The sequence below is a fragment of the Bos mutus genome, chromosome 21 (genome assembly GCF_027580195.1).
Source record: "Bos mutus isolate GX-2022 chromosome 21, NWIPB_WYAK_1.1, whole genome shotgun sequence".
In the NCBI taxonomy this organism is placed as follows: domain Eukaryota; kingdom Metazoa; phylum Chordata; class Mammalia; order Artiodactyla; family Bovidae; genus Bos; species Bos mutus.
The window spans coordinates 57,757,620-57,778,692 of record NC_091637.1 but is presented as its reverse complement, the minus strand read 5'-3'; the positions used below and the strand labels follow the sequence as shown (position 1 = coordinate 57,778,692).

At 52.1% G+C, this 21,073-nt stretch overlaps 1 protein-coding gene across 1 annotated transcript in view; it reads right to left on the bottom strand.

Annotated features, from left to right (window-relative positions):
• Positions 1–1,812: 1,812 nt before the first annotated feature.
• CCDC197 (coiled-coil domain containing 197) overlaps positions 1,813–21,073 on the bottom strand; it is a 37,664-nt gene continuing 18,403 nt past the window's right edge. The window contains exons 2-8 of the mRNA XM_070358215.1: positions 13,848–14,104; positions 12,511–12,593; positions 10,581–10,759; positions 7,221–7,331; positions 5,534–5,770; positions 5,281–5,496; positions 1,813–2,045 (exon numbers count right to left, since the gene is read on the bottom strand). Coding sequence (XP_070214316.1) covers positions 1,842–2,045; positions 5,281–5,496; positions 5,534–5,770; positions 7,221–7,331; positions 10,581–10,759; positions 12,511–12,593; positions 13,848–13,954 — 1,137 coding nt within the window. The 5' untranslated portion in view covers positions 13,955–14,104 and the 3' untranslated portion in view covers positions 1,813–1,841. The remainder of the gene's footprint in view (positions 2,046–5,280; positions 5,497–5,533; positions 5,771–7,220; positions 7,332–10,580; positions 10,760–12,510; positions 12,594–13,847; positions 14,105–21,073) is intronic.

Below are 21,073 nucleotides of genomic sequence, written 5' to 3'. Positions count from 1 at the left end.
TGCAACATGTAGGATCTTCCAGGACCAGGGATTGAACCAGTGTCCCTTGCATTGGAAGGTGGATTCTTAACCCCTGTACCACCATGGAAGCTCTGGCATATGGTATTTTATTATGGCAGCCAGAATGGACAAAACACTCCCATATATGTCCTCCAGAACAGAGTCCAAACCTCACAGCCCAGGCTTTGGAACCCCACGTGGCCCCCCAGCCCACCCACCATCTCAGACTGCCTGTCAGATTCTTCATGCTGCAGCCAAATGAGAAGGCCCCTGCCTTGTGTTTCCTTCACTTCCTCCAGCCCTCCCCTCACCTCTCTCTTCTGAAATCTGACTCAAGCTCTACCTGGGATGTTCTCTTGGCTCCAAAGGCCCAAGAGTCAAAAACTTGAAATGATGCTTTCTCTGCAGCACCCTCACCCTTTTGGTGTAAACTGCTCTTAAGACCTGACCCAACATCACCTCCTTTCTTATATTCAGCTTCCCTAATTAATTTAGTGGCCAGGTCCTACTCAGGGCCCCACCCCACTCTCCCTCCCTCTGAACCTCCCGTTATCTCTCCCAACAGTACCTGGAGAACATCAGTCCCGTGTTGCTTATTGGAGGAGTTGCATCATCTCTTCTGAAACTCCCCCATGAAAGGTAACTTGCTGACATGCCACTGTTTGCCGCAAATCAGTTGCTCTGAACTTTCAACGTTTACCTAAGTCAGTCAACATCAGCAGATCCCCAGGGGCTGCGGTGGTCACTAGGATGATTTTACTCCTGTGGCTCAATGACACCAAGCCAGTGCATCCCTGCAGACCAAGTCTTTCCAACCTTGACCTAAGAACTTCAGACTGGAACAGGGACTCCCTTAGACATCCTCACACCCAATTTCACAGGTGGGAAAACCAGCCCTGAGAAGGGCTTTGCCTTGCCCCAGTCTCCCTGAGAGTAGCACTCATGCCAGGAAGCTCTTGGACCCTTGGGTGGGCAGTAGGCACTGGCTTGGTATCCAGCTTTTGGGAGCCAGTGATGAGATGCCCCCTACTAACTGAGTTCCCTCCACCCTGCTGTGGGTCAGGCCAGCTCCCATGCATCCTATGGCTCTGGGCATCTTCTGTGACTCCTGTGTTCCCAATAATCAGGCATTTATCCAAAGCTCCTTGGTCTCAGATAGATCCACTCACAATAGTGAGAAATGCATCCCTTACTTCCGGTACGGGTCTCCAGCTTGATTCCTCCCACCTGGCTGCTGCCTCCAACTCGGGACCTTCCCCTTGACCCCCTTCGCTTGTCCATGGTCCCAGGCAGGCCTCATCTTGATCCCTGTGCTGTGCTTAGTCGCTCAGTCATGTCCGATTCTTTGCGACCCCTTGGACTATAGCCCTGCCAGGTTCCTCCATCCATGGGGCTTCTCCAGGCAAGAATACAGAGTGGGCTGCCATGCCCTCGTCTGAGAGATCTTCCCCAACCCAGGAATCGAACCCAGGTCTCCCACATTGCAGGCGGATTCTCGACCATCTGAGCCACCAGGGAAGCCCAAGAATACTGGAGTGGGTAGCCTGTCCCTTCTCCAGGGTATCTTCCCGACCTGTATTGCAGGTGGATTCTTTACCAGCTGAGCTACCAGGAAAGCTGCACTTTGATCCCTATCAGTCCCCAAATGTGGGGAACAGTGCCCCCTCAGCCCCTTCTGGCCTCAGGATCCAATTCTGCTCTCTCACTGCCCCGCCCCCACCTGCTGGCCACCCCCTCCCTGCCCCGCCCCCTCGACCCAGGAGCCCAAGTGGGTGAAGAAAAGAGGCCAAGCAGGTGGGGATTTGGTCGTGATGCTGGCAGCCTGGAGGCCCCGGGCAGCCTCAGCTTAGGCTGAAGCACTCTGAAGTCTGGGTGCTGGGGAAGAGGTTCCTGGGGGTTGAGTCTTCACTCACTGAGTGTTTCCTGAAGGGCCTGGGGTAGCTTCTGAGGCCCTGGTTGTTGGGGTTGTTTGCTGTCCAGCACACGATGGGTCCCGTGAGCAGTGAGATGAATCTCACAGTCTCCATTTTGTCCAACATGAATTCCTGGAAGGAAACAGAAATCTCTGGCACCTGACTGGGCACCGGCCCCTGGACACCACTTCCCAGACACCAAACCACCATCAAAGGTTGACCTGCACATCCTTTCACAAAGGTCCCCAACAAGGATGTGGTATCAATGCCAATTGGCAAGTGAGCAAACTGGGGTTCAGAGAGGTTAAGTGGTTTTCCTGAAACGACACAGCCCAGCAGTGGCAGAGGGGGATGGCTGAGTCCAGGTCCTCGTGTGGCTTCCTGAATGGGGTTGCCTCTTCTCACCACTTCCTCCAAGAAGCCCACCCTGACTGCCCACAGCCTCTCTCTCTGAGGGGCACTCATTTCTTAAGGGCCTGGTTACCGTTATTTCCTCTACCTCTAACTCTTTCTCAGGCATAAGAGTGTGACTGTAAGTCTTGACTGGTTGATTGTTTAGGGGGATCCTTGGGACCCCTTGACATCTCTGGGTAATTTCCTCCTTTTTCTTGGGAAGAAGATGAAATTAATACACTGTGAGTATAAGGGCAAATGAGCCCTTTCTCAAATGTTCATTCGTGTCCAACATGAAGGAGCTACACCCCAGGGGATGCCAAATATGTGGCATTCAGTGTGAGCTGTGCCACCGAGCAGGGTGGCCCTGATACTGCCCATGACACTCTTGTGAGAAGTTCTTCTCAGTTAAGACGCAGCCTCACTCACTGTGGATCATCACTGCTGGACAACACAGGCCATGGGTCTTGCCCACCACCCCACCCCCTGCCAGTGTCCTGATAAATCCCATGGACAGAGGATCTTGGTGGGCTACAGTCCACTGAGTTGCAAAGAGTTGGACACGACTGAAGCAACTTAGCAGGCAGCAACAGGTCCCAGAGGCACTAACAATCCTGAATTCAAACTACTCCACTGAACCTGCCATGAACGAGGAAAGCAAGTGACGGCTTAGGATGAAGCCAGTGCTGAAGAGGAAATAGGGGAGGGTGGAAAGGACGGTCCTTGTGGTGCCACTGAGTCTGAACCCCACCTAGATGTTGAAATTACATGCACAATACAAGACATGCTGTTACAAGAGTCAAATGACCTCAAAAAAAAAAAAAAGGAATAACAAAGCTGGAAGACTCACTTCCCGATTATAAAACTTACTACAAAGCTACAGTGATCCAGACAGTGTGGTATTGGCTAAGGACAGATGTGAGGACCAATGCAATAGGATTAAGAGTCCAAAAATAAACCTTCACATCTGCAGCCAATTGATTTTTGATGAGGATGAGGAGACAATTCAATGAGGAAAGAGTAGTCCTTTCAGCAAATGGTAACAGGACAATTGAATATCCTTACACAAAATAATGAAATTGGACCCCCATCTGATACCATATACAAAAATCAACTAAAATTACATCACAAACCTAAAACTACAAATATCTTACAAGAAAACTTAGATATAAATCTTCATGACCTTGGATTAGGCAATAGTTTCTTAGATATGATGCATAAAGCACAAGTAACTAAAATAAAAATATATACATTGGATTTCATCAAAATTGAAATCTTTGTGCTCTAGAAGACATCATCAAAGCGAATAGACAACCAGTAGAATGAGAGAAAATATTTTCAAGTAATATATTTGATAAGGAACTTATATTCAGAGTATGTAAAGAATATTTGCAACTCAACAGTAAAAAAGACAAACAATCCAGTTTAAAAAATGGGAAAAGGATCTGAGTAGACATTTCTCCAAAGAAGATACGCAAATGGGCAATAAACACATGTTTATATTGCACATTATTCATCATCAGAGAGATTAAAATCAAAATCACAATGACATACCACTTTATATCCACTAGGATGGCTAAACTATCAGAAACAGACCATCGAGTGTTAACAAGGATATGAAGAAACTGGACCCCTCATACTTTGCTCACACGATTATAAAATTACACAGCCACTTTGGAAACCAGTTGGCAGTTCCTCAAAACGTTAAACATAGAGTTACCACGTGAACCAGAAATTCCACTCCTAAGCATTTACCCAAGATAACTGAAAAAGTTATGTCCACACAAGTACGTGGCCATGGGTACTTTCTTCGTGGTTCAACGGCTAAGACTCGAACTCCCAAGGCAGGGGGCCCAGGTTTGATCCCTAGTCAGGGAACTAGATCCCACATGCTGCAACTTTAAAAGATCACACATGTTGCAATGAAGATCAAAAAATCCCTTGTGCTGCAACTAAGACTCAGTGCAGCCAAATAAATAAATATTTTTAAAGAACATGGGCAGTAGAGGCATTATTTATAATAGCCGCCAAATGAAGACAACCCAAATGCCCGTCAGTTGCCTACCGGATAAACAAGAGTGGTCTGTCCATACAATGGAGTATTATTCAGTCATAAAAGGGAGTGATTTACATAATGAAGACATTATGCAAAGTGAAAGAAACCAGACACAAAATGTATTATTTGGGGGGAGTGGCAAAAGGATTCAGGACTGAGATACTGCGAATGATGGTGCGGTTCTGACTGTACTGAGAACAGTGAAGTGAGCTCTCTGAATGGGTAAGTCTTAGGGCACTGGAAGTAGGTCTCATTAAAGATATTATTAAAACTAAAACAAGGTGTGTTGTCATTGGTGGAAGCCAGTCTGATGACCTGACCTCCACTGTTGCAGCATCAGCATTATGACTGATGGGGGTGTGGACGACTGATGGGGGTGGGGACCCTCCCAGTGAGAAGGCAAAGCTCAGCGGACTTGAGGAGAGCCTGAAGTTTAAGACGAGGACCCCTCGGTCCTCATCGGGAGCTCATCAGTGCTCATCGGGAGCACTGAGGCTCCCTCGGTCACTGAAATATCCCTCCCCGTGCAAACATATGATCACACCTGTGAGCATCTTGGTGTGTTGCTTTGCAGGTGTGTCCATGTATGTTTCATGGGTATTGCAGGGTGTTCGGCGAGACCATATGACTATCTGTATGAGTGTGTACCCTGTATGTGTTTGTGTGTGTGTATGTGATGTAACAAAGTGGACTACACATTAAGACCAGGCAGGACAGGATTTCCTTTACAACTCTGACCCAGCACCAATAGGTGCTCACTACAAGTTTGTTGAGAGGCTAAAAAAGACCCCAAGACCCTACCGCACACATGCAGGCACCATGCAGCCAGGGAGGGAAGGGCCAACAGGGCAGCTCACCAGGAGCCGAGGCCCAGGACAGGCTCAGGTTGAAGCCTGCCTGGGAAGCACAAGTCCTCACCTGGATGAGGTCAAGCTTGGAGAAGAGGCCCGTGCCCCTGGGCACGGCGTGGGCAGTGGAGCAGCACTGCCGGGCCATGTCATTGATGGCCACTTGCACGTAGTTGAGCAGCTCGTTCTGCAGGGAGGGGAGCAGGCTGGGGCCCCCTCTTAGAATCCCCTGCCCCCTCTCCCCACCTTGCTCAGGCCAGATAGGCATCCTGGAGCCAGGAGCCACCTTCTCATCTCGGTCTGCACTCCACACCCAAAGGGGCTGGGATGAGTCCCTCCACTCCCCGGAGCCAGAGCATCCTCCCCTGCAAAGAGGGACACAGGATGGACTGGCCTTCCAGAGAGTCCACCCGGCTGGGGACACCTGAGGTCCACACCCAATGGAGGGGCTTGGTCGGGGGAACGTGAAGGAACCCAGGGCTCCTCACTCGGGGCAGCTCCAGAGTCCCACACTTCAGGTCTTCAGAGTCATCATTAGCTGCGGCTTCCTTGCTTCCCACCTTAAAGAGAAAGACCCAGAACAGGCTCTGTAAACTGCGGCCAATCCAGCTCCCCCTCAGGGCTCCTTGGCTGGGAGTAGAAGCCCATGGACTCCAATGCTCGTGTCTTCCAAACTAGTCTCCCATAGAGCCTGAGAAGGTCCCACATTCACCGACTGCACCCTGCCCATGTGGGGTGTGCCCAGCACTGCCCTGTTCCCCAGCCTGGCTTCTCTACCTCCTCCCAGCAAACCCCGAGGCTAGTACGGTGCAGACTCTGGCATGGGGAGGACCCGGGGGGTGTTCAGAGGGTAACTAGTGCACAATCCCCAGCCCAGGAAAGAGATGCTCAAAGGATTAAACCCAGAAATCTTGGCTCCTGACTTCAGTTCAGTTCAGTCGCTCAGTCGTGATTCTTTGCAGCCCCATGGACTGCAGCACGCCAGGCTTCCCTGTTCATCACCAGCTCCCGGAGCTTACTCAAACTCATGTCCACTGAGTCAGTGATGCCATCCAACCATCTCATTCTCTGCTGTCCCCTTCTCTTCCTGCCTTCAATCTTTCCCAGCATCAGGGTCTTTTCAAATGAGTCAGTTCTTCAAACCAGGTGGCCAAAGTATTGGAGTTTCAGCTTTAGCATCAGTCCTTCCAATGAATATTCAGGACTGATTTCCTTTAGGATGGACTGGTTGCATCTCCTCACAGTCCAAGGGACTCTCAAGAGTCTCCTCCAACACCACAGTTCAAGAGCATCAATTCTTTGGTGCTCACCTTTCTTTATAGTCCAACTCTCACATCCATACATGAGAACTGGAAAAACCATAGCTTCAAGTCCCTTGACTTCAGCCCTGACTTATTCTTTCTAAGCATCACTCTTCTCCGAGGTGAAATAGAATATGAATAAGAATCACATTATTTAGGGGTACACATGCCTGAATGGGGGCATCCCAGCTACCTTAACAGCCTGTGGCCTCAGCATCTGCCTTATCTTAGAGAAGCCCTTTGACAACTAATAGCCACCAAATCAGAGCAGTCAATCCTAAAGGAAATCAACCCTGAATAGTTACTGGAAAGACTGATGCTGAAGCTGAAGCTCCTCTAGTCTGGCCACCTGATGTGAAGAACTGACTCATTAGTAAAGACCCTGATGCTGCAAAAGACTGAAGGCAGGAGGAGGAGGGGAAGACAGAGGAAGAGATGGATGAATGGCATCAGCGACTGGATGGGCATGAACTTGGGCAAACCCTGGGAAATGGTGAAGGACAGGGAAGCGTGGCATGCTGCAGTCCATGGGGTCACAAAGAGTCGGATACAACTTGGCAACTGGACAACAACAAGCCGTGAGGGAGAAGTGGGTAAGTGATGTGTGTGTGTGTGTGTGTGTGTGTGTGTGTTGGGGGCTGATATTATGGAGGAGACAGCAGCCCCCAGCCCTTGCCCCACCCCCACCCACCCAGCAGACTGAGCTCACCTCACAGCTGCCCACGTCTTTCTGGAGGGTGAGTCCGTGTTCCAGCTGCTGCCACTGCTCCTGCTTGCGGTGACACCTCCTCTGCAGCTGGCACAGCCGGATCTTGAGGCGCTGCGGTGAGGGTGGCTGGGTCACTTCGATGCAGCAGACCCTCCCCGGGGGCATCTGCCCTGGGCCTGGTCCAGGAGCTCAGTGCTCAGGGTGATCTGAGCGAGGATGGGAGTGGGGGTGAAAAGTTCGGGGATCAGAAAGTTCTGGGGGGAGTCAGAGCCATTCAAAGCACCAGGAGATGTAGGGAAAGGTATGTCTAGGTGTTCTCTGGTGGCTCAGGTGGCAAACAATTTGCCTGCAATGCAGGACACCCAGGTTCGATCCCACGAGGAGGGCATGGCAACCCACTACAGTATTTCTTGACTGGAGAATTCTATGGATACAGGAGCCTGGCGGGCTACAGTCCATGCAGTCACAAAGAGTCAGACATGAAAGAAAGAAAGAAAGTGAAGTCACTCAGTCATGTCTGACTCTTTGCAACCCTGTGGACTGTAGCCCACCAAGTTCCTCCGTCCATGGGATTCTCCAGGCAAGAATACTGGAGTGGGTTGCCATTTCCTTCTCCAGGGGATCTTCCCAACCCAGGGACTGAACCCAGGTTTCCCTCATTGCAGGCAGACACTTTAACCGGAGTCACCAGGGAAGCTCTACTGAGTGACAAACCCTTTCACTTTTCAGGCCGACTGGGGTTTGAATCCCAGCTCAGCTCCTAGAACCCTGTTTCACTCTCCATAAGCAAAACCACCTGTCTGGGCCCTTCCGGCTGCAGGGCTGCTGGGAGGACCCTGGGTTGGGGATAAGGCTGTGAAGGCCTCTGGGGCACAGGCTGCGCTGGGCACACTCCCCCGCCAGGCCCCGTGAGGATGTGCTGGGGGACACAGGATATACATGACTCCTCACTTTTCTGAGCCCTAGTTTCCTTACTTCGAAAATGAGAAAAATAGCCTGCCTGGGACTAAAGTGCAACACTTGGCTCAGAACTAATATCATCAATATTTTAATGCAATGTTTTTAAAAATCAAAGTTAATGCAAAAAATAATGTATGATGAGCAAAATATTAAAATTTTCAATAAAGTTGGGATCCAATATTGCACTTGCACACCTCACTCACCTCCCCTAGTCTCAGCTCTAGGAATAGAAACACCTACCTTGGGGTGCTGGTGTGACATCTGAATGAGATAAAGCATGTTAAGTGCTTTTCACAGTGTCCCTTAACTCAGCAGGGGCCACAGGACTGGAAAAGATCAGTTTTCATTCCAATCCCAAAGAAAGGCAATGCCAAAGACTGCTCAAACTACCACACAATTGCATTCATCTCACACGCTAGTAAAGTAATGCTCAAAATTCTCCAAGCCAGGCTTCAGCAATACGTGAACCGTGAACTTCCAGATGTTCAAGCTGGTTTTATGAAAGGCAGAGGAACCAGAGATCAAATTGCCAACATCCGATGGGTCATCGATAAAGCAAGAGAGTTCCAGAAAAACATCTATTTCTGCTTTATTGACTATGCCAAAGCCTTTGATTGTGTGGATCACAATAAACTGTGGAAAATTCTTCAAGAGATGGGAATACCAGACCACCTGACCTGCCTCTCGAGAAACCTGTATGCAGGTCAGGAAGCAACAGTTAGAACTGGACATGGAACAACAGACTGGTTCCAAATAAGGAAAGGAGTACGTCAAGGCTGTATATTGTCACCCTGCTTATTTAACTTATATGCAGAGTACATCATGAGAAATGCTGGGCTGGATGAAGCACAAGCTGGAATCAAGATTGCCGGGAGAAATATCAATAACCTCAGATATGCAGATGACACCACCCTTATGGCAGAAAGTGAAGAGGAACTAAAAAGCCTCTTGATGAAAGTGAAAGTGGAGAGTGAAAAAGTTGGCTTAAAGTTCAACATTCAGAAAACTAAGATCATGGCATCCGGTCCCATCACTTCATGGCAAATAGATGCGGAAACAGTGGAAACAGTGGCTGACTTTACTTTTTTGGGCTCCAAAATCACTGCAGATGGTGATTGCAGCCATGAAATTAAAAGATGCTTACTCCTTGGAAGGAAAGTTATGACCAACCTAGACGGCATATTAAAAAGCAGAGACATTACTTTGTCAACAAAGGTCTGTCTAGTCAAGGCTATGGTTTTTCCAGTAGTCATGTATGAATGTGAGAGTTGACTATAAAGAAAGATGAGCACTGAAGAATTGATGCTTTTGAACTGTGATGTTGGAGAAGATTCTTGAGAGATCCTTGGACTGCAAGGAGTTCCAACCAGTCCATCATAAAGTCCTGGGTGTTCATTGGAAGGACTGATGCTGAAGCTGAAACACCAATACTTCGGCCACCTCATGTGAAGAGTTGACTCATTGGAAAAGACCTTGATGCTGGGAGGGATTGGGGGCAGGAGAAGGGGACAACAGAGGATGAAATGGTTGGATGGCATCACTGACTCAATGGACATGAGTCTGGGTAAACTCCGGAGTTGGTGATGGACAGGGAGGCCTGGCATGCTGCGGTTCATGGGGTCGCAAAGAGTGAACACGACTGAGCGACTGAACTGAATTGAACTGCATTTCCTCAAAGGAAAAAAAGAGATAGAGAAAAAATGGTGTAGGTTTTTAGTGCTACCACTAGGGGGCAGAGACTGGCTGCAAACTCCAAGCCAGGTCCTTGCAAGAATCAACCAACCCGTCAGCCTCTCTTTTTCTGTTTTCTCCCTCTCCACGTCCCTGTCCTCTGTCCTCTCGTGTCCCCAGGTCCCAGCTGCAGCACAAAAATTCATCATGCCATGCCTTTGCCAGGGCAGTTTCTTCTGCATGGAATTTCCATCCCTTGGGGTGAAAGTTGAATTTATTAGAAGATAAACCAAATATGAGAGAGATGACCTCTGGGGGCATTTACTCTGAGACAGTTTCTGTTCGGTGTCTCACAATTGCCTACCAGCTAGGTTGTATTGCCCCCATTTCACAGTTGAAGAAACTGAGGCTTAGAGAGGATCGTGCCCAGGGTCATGGAGCTAGTCATAGGCTGAAGAGGAATTTGAAACTCAGTCTGTCTGAATCTAGCACTCCTGACTTTTCTACCACAAAGATTACTTTTTAAGTATAAGCTGAGTTTTCCAGGGGACACACCCAGCAGAAGCGGAGGGAAAGGGATTCAGAACAAGGCTCTGGAGTGACAGCCCCACCCAGATTCCCAGCAGCCCACCCCTGCTCCAAGCCTTCTTCTGGGGTGCAGAGGGCGGTAGGTGCCTACACCCCAGTTCTCTGCCCAGGGGGATGAGCCAGGCTTCAGGCAGCTGTTACCGGGATCAGAGCCCTGTGGCCCTCCTCTAGAGACTCCAGGCTCTTGTGGACGGCCTGGTTCATCTCGAGGAAGGCCTTGAGACCCTTCTGGATGTCCTGGCTGACTGCGAAGAGCTTCCCATAGCGCTCCACCATGGCCGCCACCGGGGTTTCTTCCGGCTCCTCCCCTTGGTTGTAGCCTACGGAGACAGTGCGTGGCAGGATGGGTGAGCACAGAATGCCCAGCCCCTGCCTGCCCCCTGCAGTGATGCTCACACGGTGGTGGTGGGGAACTGCTGCTGTCAGCTGGAGCCTCAGAGTTGAGAAGGCTCCATCACCCACACCTCCTGTCCCTTCAGGAGAAGCCTCAGCATTTGAAAGGCTGCAAGGATTCAGGACTGAGTGATTCTGGATCACTGTCGAGCGAGGCAGGAGACTCCCCATGCCCTGCCCCATCCCCTGGAACCCCCAGGAGAAACTGCTGGCTGGGGGAGCCTGCAGGAAGAGGACAGGGGTCGTTGCTGCCCTGAGTGAACAGGCCCCAGCCTTGGTGTTTGCTCCTTCTGGGTGGGTTGAACAGGGTTGCATGGCTAGGAAGGCCCCAACCTAGGAGGTTGCTGGCAGCAGCCCTGGGCGCTGGGTCCACATCAAGACCTGTGCTTGGCCTGGAGCCCTGTGCCCCTCCTTGGCTCGGTGCTCAAGGCTCTCTGGTGCTGCTCAACCTTCCAATCACACCTCCCAGCAACCCCTGCCGGGCCCCGGTGTTCCAGCACACTGGAACTCACCAGCCCCAAACCCACCACGCGGGGCTCCAGCCTACGTTTGTGCTGTTCCCTCTGCCTGCAGCGCTGGTTCCCCTTTGCTGAACATCTTTGAGCTCCATGAGTGGCCCCCTCCTCCATGAAGCCTTCCCTGACCTCCAGGGCAGAGTCCTTGGGGCTCCCACAGCTCCAGAGCACTTAGCACAGTGGCTCTGAAATCAGATAGACCAAAGTCTGAGACCCAGCTCCACCACTTCCTGGCTGGGTGACCTTGGGTGAGTCCCTTAACGTCTCTGAGCCTAGGTAATACAGTTCCCAGAAGCTCCTACGTGTATGCATGCTCAGTCACCCAGTCATATCCAACTGTTTGCAACCCCATGGACTGTAGCCTGCCAGGCTCTACTGTCCCTGGGATTCTTCAGGCAAGAATACTGGATTGCCATTTCCTTTTCCAGGGCATCTTCCTGACCCAGGGATCAAATCTGCGTCTCCTGCATCTCGTTCTTTGACAGGCAGATTCTTTACCACTGAGCTACCTGGGAAGCCCTGGCACCTCGTAAGGAGGACTTATACCTTAGCACAGAGTAAATATTTCATAAACAATAACAGTTATTTTATTATTGATGGTGTAAAGATAATAATATGATGATAATAATACAAATATGTAACTATGACTTCCCTTCCACTTCCTACCAAATTCCCAGCACTGATCACAGTGGATTCTGGCACAAACCATGATCAAACAAGACACAGAAACCCATTTCAGATGTCTGTAATTTTAGCTCCTAAGAGCAAAACCAAAGACAAATGAGATAATAACAATAGCTGACATTTCCTGGGTGCTAGCTGAACGTCAGGCACTGTGATTTGGGGTTGGCCAGAAAGTTCATTCGGGGTTTCCTATAAGATGGTACAGAAAAACCCAAGGGAACTTTTTGGCCAACCCAGTACGTGATGATGAAATGTGATCCAGGCCACAGAACTCTCAAACCTCACTGTACAGAGACGCTGAGAACTTGCCACACAGGTCACACGGCTGGCGGCCAAGCTGGCTCGACCACAGTGAAATGGGCCTGTGGGTTCCCATGCAGCAGGTGAGCTCGAGGTTCAGTGGGGCCACACGTGCCCAGGTCCCAGGCTGGGAGGTGGTCGCGGAGAGGACAGGCCTTCTGCAAAAGTTCCATATGTACCCTTGGGGATTTTCTCAAGGACCTTGATCAGATAGTCTTCAAAAACCTTGTGCTTCTCCACCTCCCTCTTCAGCTTCCTCTGCCTGTAGAGTGAGCCAGACTTGAGGACGTGGTGTGGAGACCCCCAGGCCGTGACCCCTGGCAAGGGCCCGTCTCTGGAGCTGTGTGGATCTGGGCTGGACCGGCCACTGTCCCCATCAGTGGGCCACTGACTGCGTCTCTCCACCCCCATTTTACTGCTGAGTAAACTGAGTCATAGAGAGGTCAAATAGATGCCTGTGGTCAGGCAGTAAGAAAGGAGACCTGGGGGGAAGAGCAAGGATGAAACTTTCTGGCGTGGGGTCTACGGAGCCCCTCCTGCAGGCTGAGCAGGTGGCAGATGGCCTGAGCCCCCACTAGCCAGTGGTCCGGCCAGGGGCTTCACCTCTCTGCCTGGGTGGGCCACGTGTAACAGGCGTAACTAGTTCCTCACAGGAAGGTGGGGACCAGGTCTGGAACGCCCAGCGCATCTGAAGTTGGGGCCCCAGCAGCCCCCAGAGGGGAGACGGCCACATGGACTGCCCAGCCACGCTTGACAGTCAAGGGCATCACCAAGCAAGATGAGTCTCCTGCTCTGGGCCCATTCAAGGTCAGCAGTCAAGGGCAGAGGGCAGAGGGAGACAGGGCCATGGTTAGGTATCTCTGAGTGACCGCTGAGTGCCCCAGGGCAAGCCACTCTGCATCTCAGACCCTATTTTCTCATCCACACCATCCTGAAAAATGCAAGAAAGAACGGTCTTTCCCGCTGCAAATACCACGTGGGGTAAGCCACAGTGCTAAACATTATTGGGGTTGGAAACCCTGTGAGAATATGATGGATGGGTTGGACCTTCTCTCCAAAAAATTGCACACAGATGCATCCTTTTGCACCCAATTCAGGCTTTCGTGGGCAGCCTGATAGGGAAGGGGCTCTCTGGGCAAGGACCCAGGGCGTCTGCTTGGAGCCAGGGCAGCAGCCTCGCACGTTGATTTTGGAAGGGCTGAGTTGACAGGTGCATGGGGATGGCCACCCACAGCCCTGCCTTCACGCTGGGAGACTGAGCTTGTGCGGGGCTTGGGGCCAGCCAAAGCCTGAAGTCAAAGAGGGAGAGTTAGGCGCCCCCACCTCTCTCTACTCACAATTCAGCTACCCCTCCTGACTTACTCCAGGCATCCCCCACCCCCTGGCCATTTCCTGGCCCTGAGGAATTTTTCCATTGCCTCCTCAGGCATTTTTGCTCAGTCCCAGCCGCTTAGGCCACTGCAGGTGGCCCTGGGGCCAGGGCCCGGGGCACAGCAGGGCTTGGGACAACTCGTACTTGGCCTGGAGTTGGCAGAGTTCCTGGAACAGCACCTGCAGGCCCCTGTCCTTGTTGCCGGGATCGCTCGGGCCAGCCTCCTGGCCTGCATCCCTGGCCGCCAGCATCGCCGCCACACCACCTCGGGCGACTCTGGACGATGGGGGCCGCGTGGGCCAGGCAGGAAGGAGGTGGGTGTCCACGACAACAGTCAAGGCAGCAGCTTTCTCTTCCAGTCCTCCTGACGGTCCTCAGAAGTCAGGTTCCAGTCTCGCTTCCTAGAAAAGGAAACCGAGGTTCAGAGGCGACCCCTGTGACCAGCTTGAGGATGTACAGCAGGGCTGATCTGTACTCCAGTTTCATTAAATTCAAAGTCTGGGGCCTTTGAGCAGTGCCTCCAGCTCTGGAGGAACCAAAGGTGCCATTCTGCAGTGGCATCATTGACATTGTCACACCATAACGGGGACTGTCAAGACCCATGGGCGCCGAGATGCCTGGGACTTGCAACAGGTGCTGGCTTCCAAGAGCATTTAGGAAAGAGTCCAAGGGGGCAGAGAGTAGCCCACAGAGGGAGGAGGCTCCTTTGTCATCTGTCTCTCCCCACCCATCCTGCCAATCATTTATGCATTTAACTGACATCATATACTCTGAGCGTCCATAGAGCTAGACCGAGGTAGACACTTGGAATAAGCTCACGGTCAAGCTGGGAAGGTGGCCTAATTAACAGGCAGTTTCAACACAGCCTTGCAAAGAGTTCCTGGGCTGCTCACCTAAACGGCTAAAAGAGGACAATCTCCCTAAGCACGCCATTCATTGGCCACCTGCTGGGCCAGGCCATCACATGGGAGGAGCAGGGTGAGAAGGGGAGGGGCTACTTGGTCAACTTTTCCAGCCCCCAGCGTCAGACAGGGGTCCATGAGCACAGGGAGGAGGAAGGGGCCTGGCTGACTCACTGGACAGCTCCGGGAGCACAAAGCCATCGCCAACCTATGACGTCACAATGCTGGCCTCCGTTCTCATGACATTGTCTATTGCAGGATTCACCTGGGGGTGGAGTGGAGGGCCTGATTCCCTGAGTTCCTGGGGGCCTTTTTCTCCCTGGTTCAGTTCAGGGGAAGGGCTGGAGAGGCATTGGTGACCTCAGGGTAGGGGGGATGGTGGACTTGGGCTATTTTTACCCTTCTTTCAAGGCTGATCTTTCTTGATACCCTACCTTGCAAGTTTCCCAAATCCTACTGGCTTGTCCTGGCACTCCCTTTTCGCCTCCTTTAACCTGATTCTGGGTAGCTATAGCTTGGGTACTTCCCTAGGTGGGATAGTTAGCAACCATGGAGGGTTCAGCCCCTCTCTCCTCCACCCCCTTGCCACCACCCACCCCCAAGGCTAAGGATGAAGCCTGGCCTCGGGCAGGGGAGGTGGGGGAACAGAAGGAAACTTCTGGACCTAAACCTGGTCCTGGCCCTGCCCCTGCCTAATGCTCAGCCCTGTTACCTGGTGCAGGGCCTCTGTCACCGGCGGGGACCTGGGCATGGTGCCTGCCTCTGATACACCTGTTGCATTCACTGCCCAGTTATCTGGCCTGGCCTTCCCCACTGGAGGCCCCATTCAATCAGAGTGGGGGCTCTGCAGAGGGCAGCCTGGGAGGGTCTCACCGGGGAGAGCGTCAGGAGGGGCTGCAGTGAAGGCCAAGGTAGGGCAGGGGCTCTGCAAGTGCAGAGACAGGCCTGGGCTTGAGGGCAGGGTGTGAGGTCGGGTCTGTGGCTGGAGCTGGGCAGGGGCTGGGGCTATGACTAAGGCTGGGGCAGGCTCTGGACCAAAGGTTGAGGATGGGGCAACAGCCAACCCAGAGGAGCTGAGTTGTTATTCTGGGACAGTTCCCCAGCTTGCACTCTTCAGCATTCCCCTCATGACTCTTCATCCGCAGGCAATGGATTCGGTCTTAGCTGGCAGAGTCCCTGAGCAGATCCCAAGGGCGCTATCTGACCTCCATGGTTCTGGAGCCCAGAAAGCATTTGTTGAGACCAACCAAGAAACAAAGGTGGACCTGGATCTGGCCTTGGGCTCAGATGAAGGGTTGCTGGTGCTAAGGGAGAGAAGCCCCGGGGCTGCCCAGAGGGTCAGAGCCAGGCCTGGGGGTGGGGTTTGTGTGTGGAGGAGGGGCGGAGGAAGTCCCCCCAGTTTTGACAATGTCTGAGATGGTTCTTAAGCTTCCCAGTTGGTAGTAGTGGTAAAGAACCCACCTGCCAATGCAGGAGACATAAGACATGTGGGTTGGATCCCTGGGTTGGGAAGATCCCCTGGAGGAGGGCAAAGCAACCCACTACAGTATTCTTGCCTGGAGAATCCCATGGACAGAGGAGCCTGGCGAGCTACATGGGGTCGCAAGATCACAAATAGTTGGACATGACTGAAGCAACTTAACATGCATGTATGAGGTGGTTCTTGAAGATAAGAATGAATGAGGATGGACCTAGAGGTGATTGTAACAAGTAGAGTAAGTCAGAGAAAGACAAATGGCAGACATCACTTACATGTGGAATTAAAAAAAAAATACACATGACTATTTACCAAACAGAAACAGACTTTCAGAATTAGAAAACAGACTTAGGATTACCAAAGGGAAAAGGAAGAGGAGAGATAAGTTAGGAGTTTGGGATTAACAAATATATACTGGTGCTGCTGCTGCTAAGTCGCTTCAGTTGTGTCCAACTCTGTGCGACCCCATAGACGGCAGCCCACCAGGCTCTCCCGTCCCTGGGATTCTCCAGGCAAGAACACTGGAGTGGGTTGCCATTTCCTTCTCCAATGCATGAAAGTGAAAAGTGAAAGTGAAGTCGCTCAGTCGTGTCCCACTCTTAAACAAGGCCCTACTGTCTAGCACGGGGAACTCGACTCAGTTCTTGTAATAACCTCTACTGGAAGGGAATCTGAACTAGAATAGATAGGTACATATGGATAACTGAGTCACTTTCCTGTATCCCTGGAACAAACACAGCATTATAGATCAACCATACTTCAGTTTTAAAAAGAATGAGTGAGGAGAAGTAAGGTGGAAAGGGCCTTCCTGCAGGAGGACTGGCAGAGACAAATGTTCAGAGACACACAGTAGCAGACATGGATCGTGAGAACAGTAGGTTTAGTGGCTAAGTCACGTCTGACTCTTACGACCCCATGGACTGTAGCCTGCCAGGCTCCTCTGTCCATGGGATTCTCCAGGCAAAAATACTGGAGTGGGTTGCCATTTCCTTCTCCGGGGGATCTTCCCAACCCAGGAATCAAACCCAGGTCGCCTGCAGTGCAGGCAGATTCTTTACCAACTGAGCTACAAGGGAAGCCCTGTGAGGACAGTAGGTGGATCCTTAAAAGCTGAAGGTGAAGGTCAAAGCCAGGATATGTCTGGGGAAGTTGCCAGCAGGATCCAGAGCATTTCCACCAGGACCTTGGGATGCCTGCAACAGAAACTGGCAGGGCCACTCTGGACAAAGAACACATCCGTGAGAGGCTGTGAGGGATTGCACAGAATCAGAAGAAAGGCTGAAGAGCCAGGTTCAGAGAGGACCAGGTCCCAGGGCAGCCCTGGAGATCCAGACAGCAGGAACTCAGGGTATAACCTCCCAAGTGAATCCTTCCAACCTCTTTCCATAAGCTTCTCCATCCTTAAGAGGCCAAGTCCTTAGAGAATGTGCCCAATTGGCTGAGCCTGGGTCATGTGCCCGCCCCTTGGCTTGACTGACAGGCACATCATGGGCTCTGCCGTGGGGGCTGAAGGTTTCCCAGGGCAAATCCTGAGGCTGTTGACTCTAGAAGGGGAAATGGACCCTGGGCAGGGCTCACTGCACGGAGGCTCAGAGAAGATGGAATAAGGAGTTTGGGCTTTATCCTGAAGGTGATAAGCAGCTAAAGGAGAGACACGGCCAGACTGCCATTTCAGAGCCTGCTAATGGGCTCAGAGTGGAAGGGAGGTGGGCAGGCCAGCCGTGGCAATGTCTAATGCTTTCAGCACACTTGTAAGCACTTCCCAAGTGGGAGCTCATTTAATTGCTATTTTGCAGATGGGGAAACTGAGGCCCAGAAAGGTTAGGTAAGTTGCCCAAGGTCTCACCATTGGGAAATTGCTGAGCTATGAAGTTGGGATTCTAGAAGCGTCTGGAAGGTTGAGTTTTGCTGGGACATGGGGTCCTCCAAGGATATAGACTGAGGGAGGTGGCCCTGGGGGAGGCTCCATCAGCGCCCCCATCCCCGGGCGTCAAGCCTTCATTTATTAAGGGCACATGACTGACCCGCCTTCTGCTAAAGCAGCTGCTGGAACAGCCTCACCAGACCCCCATCTCTTCCCAGGCTCACGCTACTCTGTAACCTCATCTCCCAGCAACACAGGGCCCTAAACCACTTGACCCAATACAGCCACAGGCAGGGGGGTTGCGCAGGTGGTGGACCATTCACTTCCCAGGGAGGATTTTATTTTTGGCCTGAAATGTCCCACCCGTGAACAAGACTGGGAGACAGACTGCATGTGGCTCCAGAGATATTTTTCCCTGTCTGGCCATACAGATGGGGCTTCCTGGATGGCTCAGAGGGTAAAGAATTCGCCTGCAATGTGGGAGACAGAGGAGACACAGGTCCGATACCTGGGTTGAGAAGATTCCCCTGGAGAAGGAAATGGCAACCTGCCCCAGCATTCTTGCCTGGAAAATTCCATGGACAGAGGAGCCTTGGGGGCTACAGTCCAAAGGGCCTCAAAGAGTCAGACATGACTATGCAGGGCCCCACAGAGCCCTATAGAAAGACAGCCACAATTTCCAGGGCACAACGCCTGCTGTGGACTTACTGCTGCCTGGCTCTTGGCCTGGAGTCTCTCTTTGAATTCTCAGCACAATCCTTGCAAAAGGTAGAAGCATGGCTCCATTTTACAGGTGAGAAAACTAAGGATCAATGAGGAGAAGTCACTTGCCAAGGGCACATGGCTCATAATGGGTAGCAGGGCTGGCTGTGCAATCTGTGGGACCCGGCGCAACAGGAAAAAGCTGGGCCCCTTACTCAGAAAATTAAGAATTTCAAGACAGCGACGGCAGGCCGTAAAACCAATTGGGAATCTTGGGAGCGCAGGCCTTGCACAACTGCATAGATCCTGCTCGGGATTTGGACCCCGGTCTAGAGGGTCCAGAACCTGTTTTTAAACTCCCACTTCCTTCCAGACCACTAAGCTGCCCTGAACCCTCCTCCCCCCGACACCCCACCCCACCTCCCCCCACCCCTCTCCAGTGACCTACAGCGACCAGGGTAGGAGTCAGGAGCTTACCTCGGGGCTGAAAGGAACTTCAGAAAAGTGGAGATCAAGGTGAGGGAGGCAGGAAGTGCCAAGGTTCCACCGCTGCGGAGGAGCCCAGGTTCCAGACCTCCCAGGGAAGCCTCTATCTCTTGGGCTTCCGGAGAGAGAAATTCAAGGTCAAGCTGTCCATTATAGACAGCTGGGAGCCCACTTCAAGGGCAGAGCCACAATTAAATGGCAATAGAATCCCCTTTTGAAAAGCTTTAACAAGGACAGTGAGGCTGGAATTTGACCCCAGGGCTTGAGTCTCACAGCACAGCAGAAGGGAATGGCAGATCAGGCCTCTGCGCAGAATTCCAGCCCTGCCTGCTCTGCAGCCCCCAAACGCCCCCCAACAGGGACAAAGCTGGCCTTCTGCATCCAGAGGTGATGATGATGCCCAGAACGCAGAGAGTGAGGCTGTGGAGCCAGGCAGTTCGACCAACTGTGTGACCTTAGGAAAAGTACACAACCTCTCTGAGTCTCATTTTCCAGAAATGCAAACTAGAGTTAATAACAACCCAGGATTAAATGAAATAATCCACATAGAACATGTAACAGCATCTCATTTTGGTAAAAATAGTGCATGTGTGTGTGTACAAAGAGGAAACTCTAGAAGGATAGGAATAAGATTTTAGGATCTGATTAATATTTTGGGGACAGAGGATGAGGGGAAACCTTCCTCTAACTCTTTGAGAAAAGCAAGCAGCTCTGCCTGACACCTGGTAGGAGTTCTACCAGCCTGAGTTTCCCTTCTCGCTCCCTCCAGATCACAGTGGCAGTGCCCACCTGGCACAGGATGCTTGTCTGAGAGTGAGTTTTCACAGAGGGAGGGCCTGAAGCAGCTAAGCCCTGTTGCTGGGGCTGGTGCCAAGGGTGGCTCCAGGGAAGGGGTGGGGAGTCTATGTAGCTGGTGGGGGGTGAGGAGGGGTGACGGGTGGATGGGGGAGTTGCGGGATGTGGGTGAAGGCGTAGCGAGCGTGAGGCAGACAAACATAGCGGTTCTGCCAGAATCTTGCTAAGACCCTGCACTGCTTAGACTCCCCACCCCCACCGAGATAGACTCTCAGGTATGTCCCTAACCCTCCCTCCCACCCCAGTCCTCTGAGGTCCCAGCTCCAGCCCTCATCCTTGCTCTGCGTCCCCCCAACCCGCCCTGCCCCCCCAGGAAGGTCTCGGGTACCAGAGCTGGGGCAGCCCTTCCGAGGCCTCCGGGCCCTCCTGGGACAGAGGACAGGGCACTGGCTGGGGCCCCAGGGCCCATCAAGGGGGCTGGGCCTTTCAATGTCTCTGCCATGACATCTTGGCTCCCTCCACGCCCCACACCCCCCACAGCAGCTCAGAGGAACTGCCCTCGAGAAGAGGTGTGGGAAGGGCCTGCTCCAACCACAAGAAGCGAGGGCTGAGTTGTTTAGTCACTAAACTGTGTCCGGCTCTTTGCAACCCCATGGACTGTAGCTCTCCAGGCTTCCCCGTCAGTGGGATTTCCCAGGCAAGAATACTGGAATGGGTTGCCCTTTTCTTTCTCCAGGGGATCTTTCCTACCCGAGGATTGAACCCACGTCTCCTGCTTGGCAGGCACATTCCTTACCACTGAGCCACCAGGGAAGCCCACTAGGGCTGAGGGTCACCCGTTAATTATTTCCTCTTTGTCCTAGAACACAACCTTCCCCAGGAAGAGTCTTCAGGGCAATCTGGGGAAACACTGAGGTATAGGGAACAGAAAGGCCTGGGCTCAATCACAGCTCCTCCACACTCCAGCCTTGTAACATTGGCAGGTCACCTCTTTGCTCTGAGCTTCAGTAATGGGGTCATCTTAACGAGGCCCACTGGATCTGCCTTCAGAACCACTCAGATCCATCCACTGGCCCACACTGGTCCAAACCCCCATCTCTCCGACATGGGCCAATGCAGTGACTCTCCCTGCGGGCATCCTACT